Source organism: Protopterus annectens, chromosome 2.part1, assembly GCF_019279795.1.
Source record: "Protopterus annectens isolate FY-2018-M chromosome 2.part1, PAN1.0, whole genome shotgun sequence".
In the NCBI taxonomy this organism is placed as follows: domain Eukaryota; kingdom Metazoa; phylum Chordata; order Ceratodontiformes; family Protopteridae; genus Protopterus; species Protopterus annectens.
The window spans coordinates 485,287,838-485,305,644 of NC_056729.1; the positions used below are offsets into that span (position 1 = coordinate 485,287,838).

General features: G+C 46.6%; 1 protein-coding gene across 1 annotated transcript in view; it reads right to left on the minus strand.

Moving 5' to 3' along the window:
- ZNF330 (zinc finger protein 330) overlaps window positions 1–17,807 on the minus strand; it is a 581,464-nt gene that overhangs the window by 415,670 nt on the left and 147,987 nt on the right. Inside the window, exon 4 of the mRNA XM_044062281.1 lies at window positions 3,661–3,787. Within this exon, the coding sequence (XP_043918216.1) occupies window positions 3,661–3,787 (127 nt within the window). The remainder of the gene's footprint in view (window positions 1–3,660; window positions 3,788–17,807) is intronic.

Genomic DNA, 17,807 nt, shown 5'->3' on the forward strand with positions numbered 1-17,807 from the left:
CTTTCATGTGTACCCCCCAGGCGTAGTCCGAGGCATCTGTTGTGATTATTTGATTTGCTTGAGGTATGCAGAAAGGGAGACCTTAGTTTCTTTGGCATGCTTGAGCCCACCACAGAAATTCCTTTTGAAGACATGGAATGAGTGGTATAATTGTTTCCAAACTGTGGCTGTTGAGACCATATGTTTTTTAGGTACCACTGAGGTTTCCTTATATGTAGCTTTGCACATGGGATAGGCAGGATGCAAGATGCCATGAATCCCAGAGCCTGCAGGACTTTCCTTGCAGTCAGCCTGGTGAAGGTTGCCATTTTGCTGAAGTATTGAGATAGTTGCCCTTGTTTGTCTGGCGTGAGGTAAGCCATCTGGGTGTTTGTATTTAAGCTGGCACCCAGGAAAATTATTGTTTGAGAGGGTATTAGTTTTGATTTCTTTTTGTTGACTGTGTATCCCAGAAAGTTCAACAGTCTTATTACAAACGCCAGGTGTTTCAGAAGTATGTCCTTGCTGTCCGCTTGGATCAGGCAGTCGTCCAGACATGGGTATATTTGCATTCCTTGAAGTCTGCAGAAGGCAATTACTGATGCCAGGCATTTCGTAAACACTCTGGGTGCAGTAGATAAGCCAAAGGGCAATGCAGAGAATTGATAATGGGTTGAACCTGCAAGAAATCGGAGGTTTCTGCAATCTTGTCTGATAGGGACATGCAGGTATGCCTCCTTGAGGTCCAATGTTACCAGCCAAGACTCCTTGCCCAGCATGGGAAGAAGCTGCTGTAATGTGAGCATCTTGAATTTTGGTACCTGTAAATATGTGTTTAGGATGGATAGATCTAAAATAGGTCTCCAATCTTTGTCCTTCCTTGGTACTAGGAATAGTCTGGAATAAAACCCTTGACCTTGTTCTTTTGCAGGCACCTCTTGAATAGCTTTCATGTCCATGACTGCCCTTTGATTTTGTGGCAGGTTTGGCATGCCTCTCATTTTTGGAAGGGTGTGAAAGTGGAATCTGTAGCCTCTGTCTATAATGTCCAGGATCCATTTGTCGTTTGTGACAATATGCCAATTTTTTGAGAATAATGCCAGTTTTCCGCCTAAAGGTGCTGCCATTAAAGCTTTGCTTGGCAGGCAAAGGGGAAAGTCATTGTGTCTGCTTTCTGAATGACTGTGATCCATCTTCTCCACCTCTTGGGGTTGGTGCTTGCCATTGCCTGGCTCTGAATGATCCTTGAGATTGCCCTCTACCTCTCGGGCGCCTGTATCTGCCTCTTTGAGGTCTGTCCGTGGCTGGAAATGACCAATTTTTTGAAGGCCAGTTTCTGCTGAAACGTGGAGGTTGTACCTGCAGGAAATCTTTCACTGTTTGCATTGATCTCGCCTTTTCCTCCATTTTCTTTAGTGCCTCCTCAGCTTTAACACCAAACAATACATCTTTTTGAAGAGGTGCATCTAGTAATTTAGCTTTGACATTATCTGGCAAGGCTTGTTCTTTGAGCCAAGCATGTCTACGTATGACAGACCCTGTAACAGCAGCTCTACATGAGGCCTCTAAAGCATCAAAACCACACTGCAAGGTATGTTTACCCACTTGCTCTGCACTATGCAACAAATCCTGCAACTCTTTTAAATCTGGTTGCTCAGGTTGTGTCATTTTGCTTTTCAATTCAGATAATAAAAACTGTTGATACTTTAACATATGGAACTGACACAGTTTAATGCCCGCATGGTTAAAGTGGCCGAGGTATACACCTTTTTCCCCCCCCGTTTCTAAAGCTCTGTAATCTCTATCTGAAGGTAATGGGTTTTTAACAGTAGAGGCCTCAACTCCCCTGGGATCCTGTGAAATAGTTTCTGGGTCAGCAGTATGGCTTTTGTATAGGAACTGGTGTGAATCTGGAATCCGGTAATACCTCTCAGGTTTAACAGGAGCCGGAGGTAAAGAATCTGGGTTGAGGCTGGCTTCTGTGTACACATCATCTAATATATCTAAGACAGGAGGGATAGCCAGAGGCCTATGCTGGGGGAGCAAGAGAAAATCCCTGAGCCTTTTCTTGGAATCTGAGTAATCTTGGCCTTCCCAGTGAAAGTGTTCCCTCAAAGTATGTAGGGTTTCCCCAAAAGAGTAGTCCTCAGGGGGGGAGACTGAGGGAATATACTCCTCTGCATCAGAGGATTCAAAAGGAGAATATGTATATTCCTGTTCCTCAGAATGTCCAGCGGTAATAGAGGCTTGATCTGAGGAAGGGTAGTCTTCCTCTAATCTGGGCCTTTTGTCCGAGGGGGGTTGAGAACCCCTGATAAGAGTAATCAAATCCTCAGCCATTTTGAGCATCTGTTTTTTAGGCATGGGGCCTTGAAAAGGGGTCTGTGGTCCTTGTTTTTTAGTTTTCATGGCTGCTTTAGATTTTGTGAAAGCCTTAATAGAAAAGGAGGAAGGCCTGAAGACACCTTGAGAAATGGCAGGCCTGTCTAAACTCTGGGTTTCCCCGCCAAAAGTGGCGTCTGTATCTGTAGTCGGAGTGGGGACCGAGGAGCCTGCGACCTGAGGCACAGAAGACACCGGTAATGAAGTGTCATCGGTAGTCAGGGGCTGCGTAGGCGCCTCGCTGAGAACCGGTAGTCGGCCTTAACGTGGTGTCAGTCGAAGTCGCGGACCTCGTATGTCGGTCCTTAACCTTGCGTCTTTTACCCAAAACTGGAGTCGGAGTATCCGACGACATAATATAATTAATTTTTTTACCAAAATAGTGATGGGCAAACTCCGCCAGACGCTTAATAGTGCGTTTGTTAAATCTAGCACAAAAACGGCAGGCCGAGACGTCGTGGTCTGGGCCTAAGCAAGGAATACAGAAAGAGTGGAAATCCTTATGCGGTATTTGCTTCCCACATGAAATGCAATTACTAACTTTGTCTGACATCGGTCTGAGGCAAGAAAAGTTTCCCCAATGGGGTACTTAGCTTTCAAGAAGACTTCGGCTGAAATATTTTCGTAAATCTCAGGAGCTGGCCGACCGGCACTTGCCAACTGCTTCTGCTTCGGGCACCGCGCAGCAAGAAAGACTGAAGAAGATGGCGTCGGCTGGCTCTTTTATACCCTGCCGCACTGACGTCAGGGAAGAAGCGTCGACAACCGACGCCGGACCTAGACTTTGGAATTCGGCCGACCGAGGACCCGCCTGATGGCAGGATAACCCATCTGTTATGACTGCAGCTGTATGCACGATGAACATCTACAATCTACACAACAGTACAAACTACTTTAACTAACCTAAAACTCTAGCACTTGACGCACCAAGCAAGGGAAGGAGAAAGGGGGACCTATGCTAACACTAACACACAAATCTGAAGAAAAGGTTTACTCACACAGGTTTTACCCACTTGACTAAGTTGGAGCTCAAGAGACACAATGCTAAAGCTATTCGCTGCAAATGAGATCTAGGAATGGAAGGCAGTGGAGGTATATATTATGGGTAAGGGGAAGAGTTTGGAGCTCAGAGCTGATGCTAGCAAAAGTTGCCGGCTCGGATCCGATATGGATCCGTAACCCACAGGTTGAAGACCAAATGAAGTAAACTACTTCAGATGCTCTGTTAATCAGGACTGTACAAAAGATGATTGATTAAAACCACAAACCGATCACTATCAATACAGAATAACAACTTACCATGATCCCAGACACTCCTTTCACATTCAATGCATTCTGCATCAGTCAATGGACAACTACATGCATGCGTAGAGAGGCACTTTCTGCCATGACAGACCCAGGCTTCACAGAAGTCACAGACAGCACCCTGCAGAAGAAATGAAGCAATTAAAAAACACTGACAAGAGTCTCAAAAAAAGGGTACAACATCCTAAATGAAAGCTAGAATTAAATTGCAAATAACCAGAAAAAAGAGCATGGTTTGCGCAGTATTCCTATATCTACTAACAATCCTGTACTGCACTGAATCAGTTAATAAAAAAGGATGCCACAACTACTGACTTCCACTGATAATGAAGGACCGTAGGCACAAGTATCAAAAGAACTGATGCTATTACAGAAAAAGGCACATCTCAGTATGACAAAAAAAAACAGGAAAATGAAATGGTAACACTAGTCCTTTGATGTGTAGTGAAAGCCACACTGAGTTATCCCACATTTTGGCTACAAGCATGTCTCATGAAAACACCATAATTCTGGAGTTGTCTCCTTGCCCTGTTTAGCCTTCTGGTCCAATAATGACATTCTGGCACAACTAGAAAAAAAGTCTGTAAAATAGTACTTTCTAAAACATTAGAGAGGAAAAGCCAAAATAGTACATTTGATCAATAAATTGGTATAACAAGATAGAACTATTTCAGACTATATCAGAAGCACAATGCTGGAATTTATATTTCCCATCATTATAAATACAGATTAACCAGATATGAGACTTCTTTATGAACCATGTAGCATTCAAAAAATAGGGCATGCAATCTCTTGTCTTATTTATTCTGTTTTTTTTTTCTTTTGGAACTGCCACAATACAAAGTTACAGATGTTCAAATTCTTGACTGCTGCAGTAGCCTATGGGTCAGTATCCTGCTAAAGATACTCCAACTGGACAACTCCCAAAGCTCTAAAACCCCTTCCCACACAGTCACTTTGGCTGCCTACATGCTAAGCCCTTCTGTAGGGAACTATAAAAGCAACCATAGAGGCTAACATTTTCAGGACTAAGTGCAAAATGGGAAAATTCATCCTAACTAAGCAGCAACAACAAAACTTCTGTACACCACACCAACTATATACAGTAAGAGGAGTGGTGGGAAGGTACGGTTACAGTAGCAGTGAAGGATTCAAACATCTACTGGTTAAAGATTCAAACATCTGCTGGTTAGAGAGTCAAACATCTACTATTAAAGGTAAGTGCAACTTCCACAACTCTCACTGCTACAGTAGCCTGTGGGTAGACTATCGTATCTTATTCAATATGGGAGGAGGGAGGGTAAGGATCCAGAAGCCTCTGAAGTATGGTCCTAGCAAAGCCTGCTCTGGACCTGCAGTTGTCCAGTTTGTAATGCTTTGTAAAATGCGTCAATAGAGGACCAAGTTACTGCCGCTAGAATGCTTCTAGAATCCACCCCTTTCCAGTATGCCTTCAAGGAAACTAAGGCCCTAGAGAATGTGCCTTAACCTGCCTTGAACAGTTTTGTCATGGTGGGATTAACAAAACAATAGCAGAGGACAACCATCTAGAGTCTGTTTAGACAAAGGTTGACCTTTCTTTATCCTGGAATAAGAAATAGTTGATTAGCTTTCCTGAACGACATGGTTCCATCAAGAAAGTACCAGAGTTGTCTATGCACATTCAGAATCTTCTCTCTCTTCTTCAGAGGATCTAGGTAGAAAACCGGGAATTTGATGGCCTGATTCATGAAAAGTTCTCCTACCATAAGAACTTGCAACTCAGATTCTCTTCTTTTAGACATCACAATAACAAGGAGTACAGTTTCCCAAGTAATGAACCTTTACTCAGCCAAAGATGCAGGTTCAAATAAGAACAGTTTCTCCAGCACAAAACTGAAATCCCAAGTGGGAGGAATCGGTCTACGAGGACATCAAATGTGCAAAACTACTTTCAGAAACTGTTTAACAAACCACGAAAAAAAGAGAAGGATCCATGGGCAGATATGCTGAAATTGCCAAAAGATGAACTGACAGAGGTATAAGACAGGCGAAAAGATAACTTGCAGAAACATTTGAGTACCAGAGGTGCAAAATCCTTTATGAGACCTTTGTTATTGGCTAGGGTCTGATGAGGAAATCTTTTTCATTTGTCATTATATGACTTTCTAGCAGCAGGCATTCTTGTCTCCTTAAGTACATGCTGCGCATCCTCATGAAAGAGGTGCTTAAAAGATATCAAGATTGACTCAGCAAGGCAGTCAGCTGAAGTCTGCTGTCATAGTATATCAAACTCCCTTTTGTTTTGTGTGAGTATAATTCCAATTCTGTAAGGAAACTTGTGGTAATTGCCCTTGGACATTTCCATCAGAAGGGAGAAAAAGAAGTTATGTACTCACATAACGTTCCATCTGAGTAGGCAACTTCATTTGTCAGCAACCTGTGGGTATTGGATTCGACCTGGATCCAAGCCGGCAGCTTTCCAAGCTAAAGATCCAAGTTCCAAGCTCCTCCCCCTTACCCATAATACCCTGCTAACTCCTTCCAGCCCTCAGATCGCATTTGCCCAATTATACAATTTCACCAAGACAAAACAACAACCTAAAAGACATCCTAACCTAGCGAATACCAAAGGCTGAATCATTGCAGGATTCAGATAACCAAAGAACCAGGTTAGGGGGGAACGAGGGGGGATCGGTTGCTGACAAATGAAGTTACCTACTTAGATGGAACGTTATGGTGAGTACATAACTTCTTTATCTGAAGTAGTTAACTTCATTTGATCAGCAACCTGTGGAACAGAGTCCACAGCTACCAAACACTTGGGAGGTCCTTAAGGAAGGATATTCTGGAGCACTGCAGAGCCAAAAGCTGCCCTTCCTCTGGATATTAAATCCAATTTATAATGAGAGATAAAGGTATGAGAGGAAGCCCAAGTAGCCGCAGAACAAATGTCATCCAAGGGCACTCTTGACCAGAACGCAGCAGAAGTAGCCATAGAACGGGTAGAATGAGCATGAACCCTTAAGGGCTCTGGCAGACCAGATATCTTGTATGTGAGCAAAATACATTGAGAAATCTATCTAGCTAAAGTCACCTTTGACACTGGCTTACCCAAGAAGGGCTTCGCAAAGGAAACAAAGAGCTGCTCTGACTTGCGAAAGGCAGCTGTTTGTGCAGGTAAAAATGCAATTGTCTATGAACATCTAACAAATGAAGTTTGTATTCCCCTTTATTCTGATAGTTAGGGAAGAAAACAGGTACATTAATGGACTGATTGATGTTCGCCTCGGAAGCCACTTTAGGTAAGAAGGAAGGGTTAAGTCCTGAGAGAGACTCTGTCCTTATGGAAAACAAGATATGGGGGTTTAGTACAAAGGGCCTGGAGCTCTGACACCTTCTAGCTGAGGTAATAGCTATTAAGAAAGCAGTTTTCCAACATACAAATTTTAAATCAACAGATGCTGCAGGCTCAAAGGGTGGTCCAGTTAGAGCCTAAAGGACCAAAGTTAGGTCCCATGGGGGGGGAACAGCATTCCTAGTAGGTCTCAAAAGGAAGGAGCCTTTCATGAAGGTCTTACAAATCTTAGTGGAAGCTAAAGGACTAAGATTGTCTCCAATGTCAAAATGGGAAATGGCAGCCATTTGAACCTTTACAGTAGAACTGGCCCCTTGCTGAAAAATATGAGGTAGGAAATCAAGCACTGCTGGAATGGGAGCAGTGAAAGGATCCAAATTCCTATGCGAGGCCCAAATGGAAAACTGTTTCCATTTGCTGTTGTAAACCTTCCTGGTAGAAGGCTTATGCGCCACTACCAGGATGGATCTAACTGCAGACGAGATACCAGGAGTCCTGGCAACTAATGGAACTGAATCAACCAAGCTGAGAGATTGAGGTAGTCCAGATTCGGAGTTTCTAATTCCGAAGGATGAGAAATCCGATCCGGGATGGGATCCAAGATCCAAAGAGGAGCTACAAGATGAGACCGTAGGTACGGGAACCAGGTTTGATGAGGCCAGAATGGGGCTATGAGGATAATCTTGTTCCCCAACCAACGAGTTTTCTGTAAGAATTTTGTCATTAACAGAAGAGAAGGATAAGCATAAAGAAGACCGGATGGCCAAGCATGGACTAGAGTGTCTCTGGGGCTTTCCCCGGGGGGGAATTAAAGCGAAAAACTCGCTGCACTTCATGTTTGAAAGCGATGTGAAGAGATCGCAGCAAGGCTGACCCCACTTGCGGAAGATCTGTTTCGCTACGAAGGGGTTCAGAAACCACTTGAAAGGTGAGAGGATAGTTCGACTCAGCTTGTCCGCTAGGATATTGGACCAACCCGGAATGTGCGTTGCTAACAGAAAACGGTTGGTGGATATCACCCAATCTCAAACTCTCATGGCCTCTCGACAAAGAGGGTAAGACCTGGTCCCCCCCGGTTTGTTGATGTACCAGACACTGACATGTTGTCTGTCTGAATTGCAATAGTCCCTGGAGGGAGAAAGGTATGAAGAGCTTGCAACGCTAGAAGCACCGCTCTCATCTCCAGAACACTGATATGCAGAACGGTCTCTGTCTGAGTCCACGTACCTTGGACAGTTCTGCCCATGCAATGCCCCCCCCCCAAGGCGAGAAGCGTCCGTGGTTACCGTGGCTTGGGGTTGTGGCATTATGAACGGTTGTCCTTCCCAAAGCTCTCGAGACTGGAGCCACCATATGAGGGAATTTCTGCAAACTCTGCTGAGGGGAACTGGAGAGTCCAACGGGTGTTGAAGGATGGACCACTGGACCTGCAAGGTCCACTGGAGAACTCTCATGTGCAAGCGAGCTAAGGGCGCAAGGTTGACTGCTGCTGCCATAGACCCTAAGGCTCTCAGAACTAACTCCGCTGATGGGGCTGGAGATTGAAGGAGTGCTAGAACGTGAAGGGTTAAGCTGCGAAGTCTGTTCGACGGCAAGAAGGCCTTGGTCTGAAGCATGTCTATTCTGGCTTCTATGAAGTCCAGGACTTGAACTGGTTGAAGGGATGACTTCTTGTGATTTATAGTGATCCCCAACTGGGAAGCTAAGAGCAGGAAGCAATCCCTGGCTGAACAGAGTAGATGCCTGGTGGAGGCGGCAAGGAGCCAGTTGTCCAGGTAAGGAAAAACCTGTATTCCCTGAAGTCTCAGGTGGGCCGCTACAACTGCCATGACCTTGGTGAACACCCTGGGGGCTGTGGTGAGGCCGAACGGTAGGACCCTGAACTGGTAATGACTGGCTCCCAACCGAAAGCGGAGAAACCTCCTGGATCGCCTGCCCATGAGAATGTGGTAGTACGCATCCTTGAGGTCTATGGAGCACATCCAGTCATTCTCCTGCAAGAGGAGGAGAATGGATTGAAGAGTGACCATCCGGAACTTCTCCTTGGCAACGAAAAGGTTCATTGTAGAAAGGTCGAGAATTGGTCTCAAGTCCCCGGTCTTTTTTGGCACCAAAAAGAACCTGGAGTAGTTGCCTAACCTGGACTGGTCTGGGGGGACGTGCTGGATGGCTCTTTTTTCTAGCAGCTTCTTTATTTCTAAAGCTGCAGCCTCCATCTGACTGGGTGGAACATCGGTGAGGCGCTTCGATTGAGGAGGAAGATTTATGAAGGGAATAGAGTAGCCTCTGGATATTATTCGAAGCACCCAGCGATCTGTTGTGATGGACTCCCATTGTGCCAGGTGCTTCGAAAAACACCCCCCCGACTGCCCACAGAGAGAAGCAGTCGGGCAACCCCTCAGGGCTGCTGCGTGGGTCGATTGGAAAAGGGTTCCCGCGACCCAAACTTCTTCGGCCCCCCTCTGGGCCAGCGTCCACCTTGTCCCCCTCTGACTCTGAAGGACGAAGGGTCCGGACTGCTGAGACTTCCGGAACCACATCTTCTTTTGTCCTCGCTAGTTCCTGGAAAAGGACCTTTGAGGAGTCGAGAAGCGGATTCCAATGGCAGCCAGCGTCTTCCCGTCTTTCTCGCTCTGGACCAATGTATCGCTGTCTTGCCAAACAGGGTAGAACCGAAGGAAGCGTTCACGAAGGACGCCTTGAAGGGTTCCGCAAAGTCGGAGCCAGGCATGACGCTGTAAGGGGATGCCTGATCCGCTGGCTCAAGCGGCCCCTCTGTGGCATGGGAGAGTAGCCGCATAGACGTGTTCGATACAGATTTTAGAGTGGCCATGCGAGTCGAGAAGGTCCATTTGTCCTCTACCGACATGGACTCGGGGGAAACTCAGCGTATTTCTTCACCAGATCCCGCTGAAGCCTAATCACATGGGCAAAGTAATTCAGCGCCCTTATGGAAAAGCTAGCCGACGCAAACATCCACTTTCCGATACGATCCATCGTCCGAGACTCCTTATCAGGAGGATGGACCAAGGAACTATCCTGTGCCAGTCCCTTCTTGGTGGCAGCCGCCGCCACCATGGCATCTACCGGGGAACCTTTAACTCCACGCTGTCCTATCCACAGGGGTCTAAAGAGCTTATCTGGTCTCCTGGGGATTGGCTCTACAGTGTCCAGCTCCTTCCATGCCCTGGTAGTAATGAGGTCTACCAGGGGGTCGGTAGGAGGGGACACCCAAGAGGTACACGGGCCTGCATCAAATGCCTCCAGAAACACAGACTCATCAGAGGAAGGCTTTTGGGCTGACCACTCCCCTTTTAGGCATAGCATTTCCATAATGTCTCCAAAGGAGACGTCCTCTGGGGGGGTGACCTGGGGGAACCTTCGCCTTCCTCTAAATCGGTGTCATCCGTGAGAACTTGGGGGAGTCCAAGTGCCTCCTCTTACACTTGTGTTTGTGAGGGACCTCCTCGGCAGGACTGTCCGAGGAGGGCTCACCAACAGGGTCATGTTCCTCCAGTGGAACTGGGTGGGGGATCTACGCATGCTGTCCCTGGGGCCTGATGATGGAAAACAAGCCCATCTGCAAGGGAATGTTGGCTGGATCCGTAGCATGAGTAGGGGGTCTCGAACCTCTCGAGAAAACCCTCTCCACCACGTGGAACGCCGAAGGTGAGCCGCTCTCTCTGGGTTCCATGAGCAACACCCTCGGATCCAATGCAGGGGATTGGCGCCAGAGCCGAAGCGATTGGACCTGAAAGGGAAGTGTGCTCAGACCGCAACGGAGCCGAAGACACACTTATCCTCTTGGATCCGTTGCACGGCTCTCGGCCCCGAGAGCTCAGATCTGACAAACTCGAGGGCATGGCTGGCGTCGAAGCAGCAACTACTACCGGCGCCGACTCCCTGACTCAGAGACTGCTCGGATCCGATGGCTCCGAAACCCGATAATAGATCGGAGAAGGAGCTATGGAGGCAAAAAAAAGGGGGCTGAGCTCCCCCTCCGGTGGGGGGGGGGGGCGGCAGGAGCACTCCCATCTGCATCTGGGCTTGGAGAAAGTGACGCATCATCTGGTCCATGTCAGCGTCTGAAAGGCTTCGTGTCGACCTAGAAGTCGCCGAAGCTGGCCGGGAATGTCGCCGCGACGACCTCGAAGATGGCCGGGACTCCTCCTCCGGCGAGAAGCGTGGAGAACGGAGCTGAAAGGGGGAGGACAGTACAGCTGTGTACACTTACCATAAATGTAGATGTTCGAGTGGCTTCACTGTTGCAGTCATGACTGTAGGGTTCTCCCCTGCCGGCAGGCAGTCCTCGGTCGGCCAGAATCCCGAAGTCTGGGTCCGGCGTCGGCTGTTCAGCCATGCTCCCTGACGTCAGAGCGCCAGGAGTACAAAGCTGACAGCCGATGCCATGTTCTCCAGTTTTTCTTGCCCCAGATGTCAGGTGCTCCAAAATAAGTAAGATCCCATACCCTTTGCAAATACACCTCAAAAGAAGGGTGAAGAAGGGAACCACACAAAAGAAAAAATAAGAGGGGACAGGAGGGAGGGAAACTCAGACTGCAACAGTGAAGACACTCGAACATCTACATTTATGGTAAGTGTACACAACTGTACTATGTTCATCGTGTTTCACTGTTGCAATCATGACTGTAGGGTTGAATCCCAAAGCAGAATAAAAAGGAGGTGGTCATAAAGAAGAGGGGGCGGCTAAAAGGCCCTGCAAGACAGCAGAAGCAAAGCCTGCCCTAGACTTAGAGTAGAGAGGTAGATTGTAGTGCTTGGAAAAAGTATGCACTGAACTCCAAGTTGCAGCTTCCAAAATGTCTTTGGAAGGAACTCCCCTGAGGAAGGCAGCTGAAGTGGCAGCAGCTCTGGTAGAGTGAGTCCTTATACTCCCTGGGATTTGCTTTCCATGGTGTGAACAACAAAATCTGATTCCATGAGCAATCCATTTAGAAATGGTCTGTTTTGAAATGGCTTTACCTTGGGAACCTGAAGCATAAGAAACAAACAATTGCTCTGATTTCCTGATGTCCTTGGTTCTGTCCAGGTAAAAACATAGTTGTCTGTGCACATCCAAGGAATGCAAGATCCTTTCCCCCTTATTTTGAGGACTGGGGAAAAAGTTGGCAAGTGAATAGTTTGATTTAAAGCCACTTTGGAAACCACCTTAGGCATGAAATTAAGATTAGTCCCTTAAAGACACCCTGTCTTGATGAAAAATAATATAAGGTTCCACAGCCATGAGAGCTTGTAACTCCGAAACTCTCCTGGCAGAGGTCAGAGCTAACAGAATGGCTGTCTTCCAAGATAAAAACTTGATGTCAGAAGTGGCAGCAGGCTCAAACGGAGGTAAGGTGAGTTTTTCCAAAACATAGTTGAGATCCCAAGCAGGAATGGGAGGAGATATAGGGGGCCTTAAGTTCTTAGCTCCTCTGAGAAACTGTCTCATGAGCTGATGGGAAAAGATAGGAGGGTCTGTATTATAATGAGCAGAAATAGCAGAAGCATGGATCTTTATGAAAGAGAAAGAGACCCTTATGTAAGAGGTCTGTCAGGTAAAGTAAAATCAGAGGAATGTTAGGAATAAGAGGATCTGAATCCAGAGCCTGCATCCAGGAGCAAAATCTTTTCCATTTTCCTGCATAAGATTTTCTAGTGCTAGGACGTCTGGCTTCTAAAATGACATCCATAACCTGCTTGGGTAGGAGAGAATGAATCAAAGACCCTGGATTAACCAGGCCGCCAGGCTGAGAGTTTTGACATGGGAGTGCAGAACCTGACCCTGGTGCTGGGATGAAGGTTCGGTGTCTGTGGTAATACCCAAGGGGGCTCCAGACAAAGGTTTTTCAGAGTTGGGTACCAGAATTGCCGAGGCCAATTTGGGGCCAGCAAAACTATCATCTTGGGCTTGTCCTGTTTGATCTTTAATAACACCCGTGGAAGAAGAGGTAGAGGCGGAAAGGCATACCCCAAGAGGTTTCTCCAACTGAATGATATAGCATCCACTTTCCATGCTAGTTCGTGGAAAGTCCTGGTGCAAAAAAATCTGTAGTTGATGATTGAGGTGGGATGCAAAGAGGTCTATGTGAGGACATCCCCAGACTGCTGTAATCATCCTGAATATTTCGGTGTCCAGCATCCATTCGTGTGGATCCGACAGGTTTCTGCTCAGACTGTCCTCCAGGAAGTTTTACTTCCCTGGTAGAAACTGAGCTTGAAGGTCCAGTTTGCAAGCTAGAGCTGTGTTCCATAGATTCATGGCTAGTCTGCAAAGGAGATAGGAATGAGATCCCCCTTGCTTGCTTATGTACCACATATAACTGTGGTGTTGTCTGTCCGTATCAGTAGCTGTCCTGGTTGTAGAAGATTCCTGAAAGCCAATAGAGCGTTCTGTACGGCTAACATTTCCTTTAAATTGATATGCAGGAGCTTCTGATCCCTTGTCTAAAGGCCCTGCATACCGTTGCCCTGAAAATGGGCTCCCCATGCATAATCTGAAGCGTCCGTGGTTAGTATCTGAGTGGCTGGAGGCAGACTGAAGGGTTTTCCTATGTTTAGAGTACATGCCTTGGACCACCAAAGGAATTCCTTTTGGAGACAAGGCAGGACGGTGATCTGTATGTCTAAACTGTGGCAATGCGAGACTATACACTTTTTAGGTACCACTGAATTTTCCTCATATGTAGTCTTGCATATGGTACGAGAAGGAAGCAGGAGGCCATGTAACCCAAAGCCTGCAGGAATTTCCTTGCAGAAAGTTGTTAAAGTTGCCAAGGTTTTGAAAGTTGAAGCCAGCTGTAATTGTTTTTCGGATGTCAGAAATGCCATCTGGGTTGTGGTGTTTAGAAGAGCACCCAGAAAAGTTATCTGTTGTGAGGGTGTCAGATGTGACTTTATGTTTACAGAGAATCCTAGGAACTTGAGAAGGTTCTGAACAAATTCTAGTTGCTGGAGTAAGACATCCTTGCTGCCTGCCTGAATTAGACAATCGTCCAGATAAGGGTAAATTTGAATTCCATTGAGTCTGCAATAAGCTACTACTGGAGCCAGGCATTTGGTGAAGACCCTGGGCGCAGTAGACAATCCAAAGGGCAGCGCAGAGAATTGATAATGCCTCAATCCGGCCCTGAACCTGAGGTATTTTCTGCATTCCTGCCTGATGGGAATGTGTAAATATGCCTCCTTTAAATCCAAAGTTACCATCCATGCATTTTTGGTCAGCAATGGAAGTAGCTGCTGAAGAGTAAGCATCTTGAATTTTGGTATCCCGAGAAAAGTGTTCAAGACGGACAGATCCAGAATGGGTCTCCATGAATTTTGCTTTCTGGGGACTAGAAAAAGCCTCGAGTAAAAACCTTGTCCCATCTCTGAAAATGGAACCAATTCTATGGCTTTCATAGCCAAGAGAGCTCCCACCTGGTTTAAGGCCTCTAACCATTGATGTTTTGGAAGATCCGGCCATCCGCTTGGTCTTGGTAGGGTATGAAAATTGAATTTGTAACCTCTTGAAACCACATCCAGAACCCACTTGTCTTGGGTTATACGAGTCCAATTTAGATGAAAAAGAGAAAGTTTTCCTCAGAGTGGGGCTTCCAGGCAAGAAGTTCCTGCAGCCCAACAGAGGGAGTCATTGAGCCTGTTTTCTATGAGCTTGCGACCTGTCCTCTCCTCCCCTAGGGGTGGAAGCAGTCCACTGTCTTGGTCTACAAGAGGCTTGCGTTTGAGGCCTTCCTCGGGAGCGTCTGTATCTACCCCTCTGAGGCCTGTCTGAATTGGGAAAGGACCAATTTTTTTGTAGGCCAATTCCTATTAAATCTGGGTGGCTGTACTTGTAAGAAATCTTTAACCGTTTGCATGGATTTTGCCTTGCCCTCCATCTTCTTTATCACCTCTTCAGCTATAGGTCCAAACAAAACATTATGCTCAACAGGAGCATCCAATAACTTAGCTTTTACTTGATCTGGCAAGTTTTGTTCCTTTAACCAAGCATGCCTTCTAATGACTGTACCAGAGGCAGCAGCCTTACAAGAAGACTCCAAGGCATCAAATCCACAGTGTAAACCATGCTTCCCAACTTGTTCAGTGGCATGCATTAAATCATGTAATTCCTTATCATCTGCACAGGCAGAAATGGAAGTTAGCTTCTGTTTCAAAACAGACAGAAGAAATTGCTGGTATTTCAGCATATGAAATTGACAGTTTAAAGCCCTAATAGATAAAGTAGCAGAAGTGTACACTTTTTTGCCCCATCTTTCTAAAGATCTGGAATCTTTCTCAGTGGGAATGGGGTTTTTAGCAGTAGCGGCCTTAACCCCCTTAGGATCCTGAGAAATGGTTTCAGGGTCAGCAGTAGGATTCTTGTATAAAAACTGGTGGGAATCAGGAACCCTATAATATCTGTCTGGCTTAACAGGAGCTGGAGGAAGAGAGTCCGGAGTTAAGTTAGCCTCCGAAAAAGCATCATCCACAATATCCAAAATAGGGGGGCTAGCCAGAGGTCTATGTTGGGGAAGAAGAAGAAAATCCCTAAGTCTTTTCTTAGATTCAGAGTACTCCTGTCCTTCCCAGTGAAAATGTTCCCTCATTTCATGTAAAGTTTCCCCAAAAGAGAAATCCTCAGGGGGAGAAGCTGAAGGAATGGATTCCTCAGCATCAGAATCCTCATAAGGGGGAAAGAATATTCCTTGTCAGAAGAAGAAACTGAAGAAACAGAAGCCTGATCAGAGGAATCATAATACACTTCCTGCCCTGGCCTTTTATCTGGAGGGGGGTGTGAACCACTAATCATAGTAAGTAAGTCCTCCGCCATCTTAAGTAACTGTTTCTGAGACTTGGGTGCCAGATCAGAAGAGGCCTGAGCTGTAGTCTTTGATTTGGAAGGAGTCTTTGCCTTTGTCTTTATTAGAAGCTGAGTAGGCCTGAAAACCCCTTCGGAAGCTGGTACCTGCACAGCGGCTCCGGACCCATCCGAAGGAGCATTGTCCGAAGGTCCTGCAACAGAAATATTCAAAGGCCTAGTTGGCTCCTTGTGGGAGTCCGTTTCGGCTATCGGTTCCGAAATGGCCGATGACAGGGGCTGCAAAAGCGCCTCACTGATGACGGCCGAACCTGAAGCTGGCTCTGCTTGTACAATATCGTCCGATTTGGACCTCGGAGGCCTGTCTTTATCCTTGCGTCGTTTGTGAACTCTGGTAGCCGGAACCGAATCCGACATTTTGTAATTAAAGCGCCTACCGAAGTAATGAAATGCAAAATCGTACCTTCGTTTAATCATACGTTGATTGAATCTAGCACAAAACCGACAACTAGCTACGTCGTGGTCAGGGCCTAAGCAAGGAATACAGTAAGAATGAAAATCCTTATGAGGTATTTGCTTCCCACATGAAATACAATTATTAACTTTTTCTGACATCGGACTGGAGCAAGAAAAAAAGTTTCCCCAACGGGGTACTTAGCTTTGAGTAGGAGAAGAAAGTCTTCGGACTGAAGTACGTTTAGCAGAAATTGTCAGGAGTCAGCCGACCGGCAAATGCGAACTGCTATCACCGCACAGCAAGAAAGACTGGAGAACATGGCGTCGGCTGTCAGCTTTGTACTCCTGGAGCTCTGACGTCAGGGAGCATGGCTGAACAGCCGACGCCAGACCCAGACTTTGGGATTCTGGACGACCGAGGACTGCCTGCTGGCAGGGGAGAACCCTACAGTCATGACTGCAACAGTGAAACACGATTAACATCCAGGAATCTTCAGGGGAGGAGAGAGCTGTTTAGCCGGCAGTGCCGAGGGGGCTGAGTCGGCCTGCCACTTGTTGCTCCTATGTTTCTCTCTATCCCCCTCTCTTTCTCCCTCTCTCTCTCCTCTCTTTTTTCTTGGAGTCCTCCTCTCCCTGGGAAATGGTGAGAGGTTGAGTCCCAGCCAGGGGAGATAAGCACAGCTGGCTGAACAGCCGCGGCTGGAGCCACTGAGAGAGAGGAGGAAGAAGCAGAATTGGCGGGTAGAAGACCCGCCAGGATCAGCTTGTTCCTCCTATCCCTCAGAGCCCGGGGATTAAAGGCTGCGCAAATATGGCAGCCCAAAGATAAGTGCGCTACCACCAGGGAAAGAATGCACTGAGTGTGGGTATCGGTTGGAGAGAGCTTATGGCCACACTCAGAGCACTTCGAGAAAATGGCCTTAGGCCTTCGGCCATACCAACTACAACCACACACACACACACACACACAAGAATAAGGGGAAGGGAATATACTAAAACTAAGCTAGGCTAATGGGTTCAAACAATCACAAACACACACCTCTCAAAATGTTTTGCAAAAATTCAACAAATTACACAATACTTACTACCTAAACCACCAGGAGCTCGTAACTCGTGCTAGTTAAAGCCACGGCAAATGAGATCTGAGGGCTGGAAGGAGGTAGCAGGGTATTATGGGTAAGAGGGAGGAGGCTTGGAGCTCGGATCTTTAGCTTGGAAAGCTGCCGGCTCGGATCCAGGTCAGATCAGATACCCATAGGTTGCTGATCAAATGAAGTTAACTACTTCAGATCCAATTTTGTCTGGGCCAAAAGGGAGTCACCACAATGATTTTGGGAATTCTTTCTATTCAGAACTACCCTGAAAATCATGGGAAAGGGTGGAACCTCACATTGGAACATCCCTGACCAGAGGAAGGACAAAGCATCTGTTCTCCACACTTGGTTGCAAAGATTCCTGGAAAAGAATTTGTCTGTTTTGAAAGGAAGCAAATTAATCTACTTGGGGTATTCCCCACATATGGATCAATTCCTGCAAGACCTCTGTTGA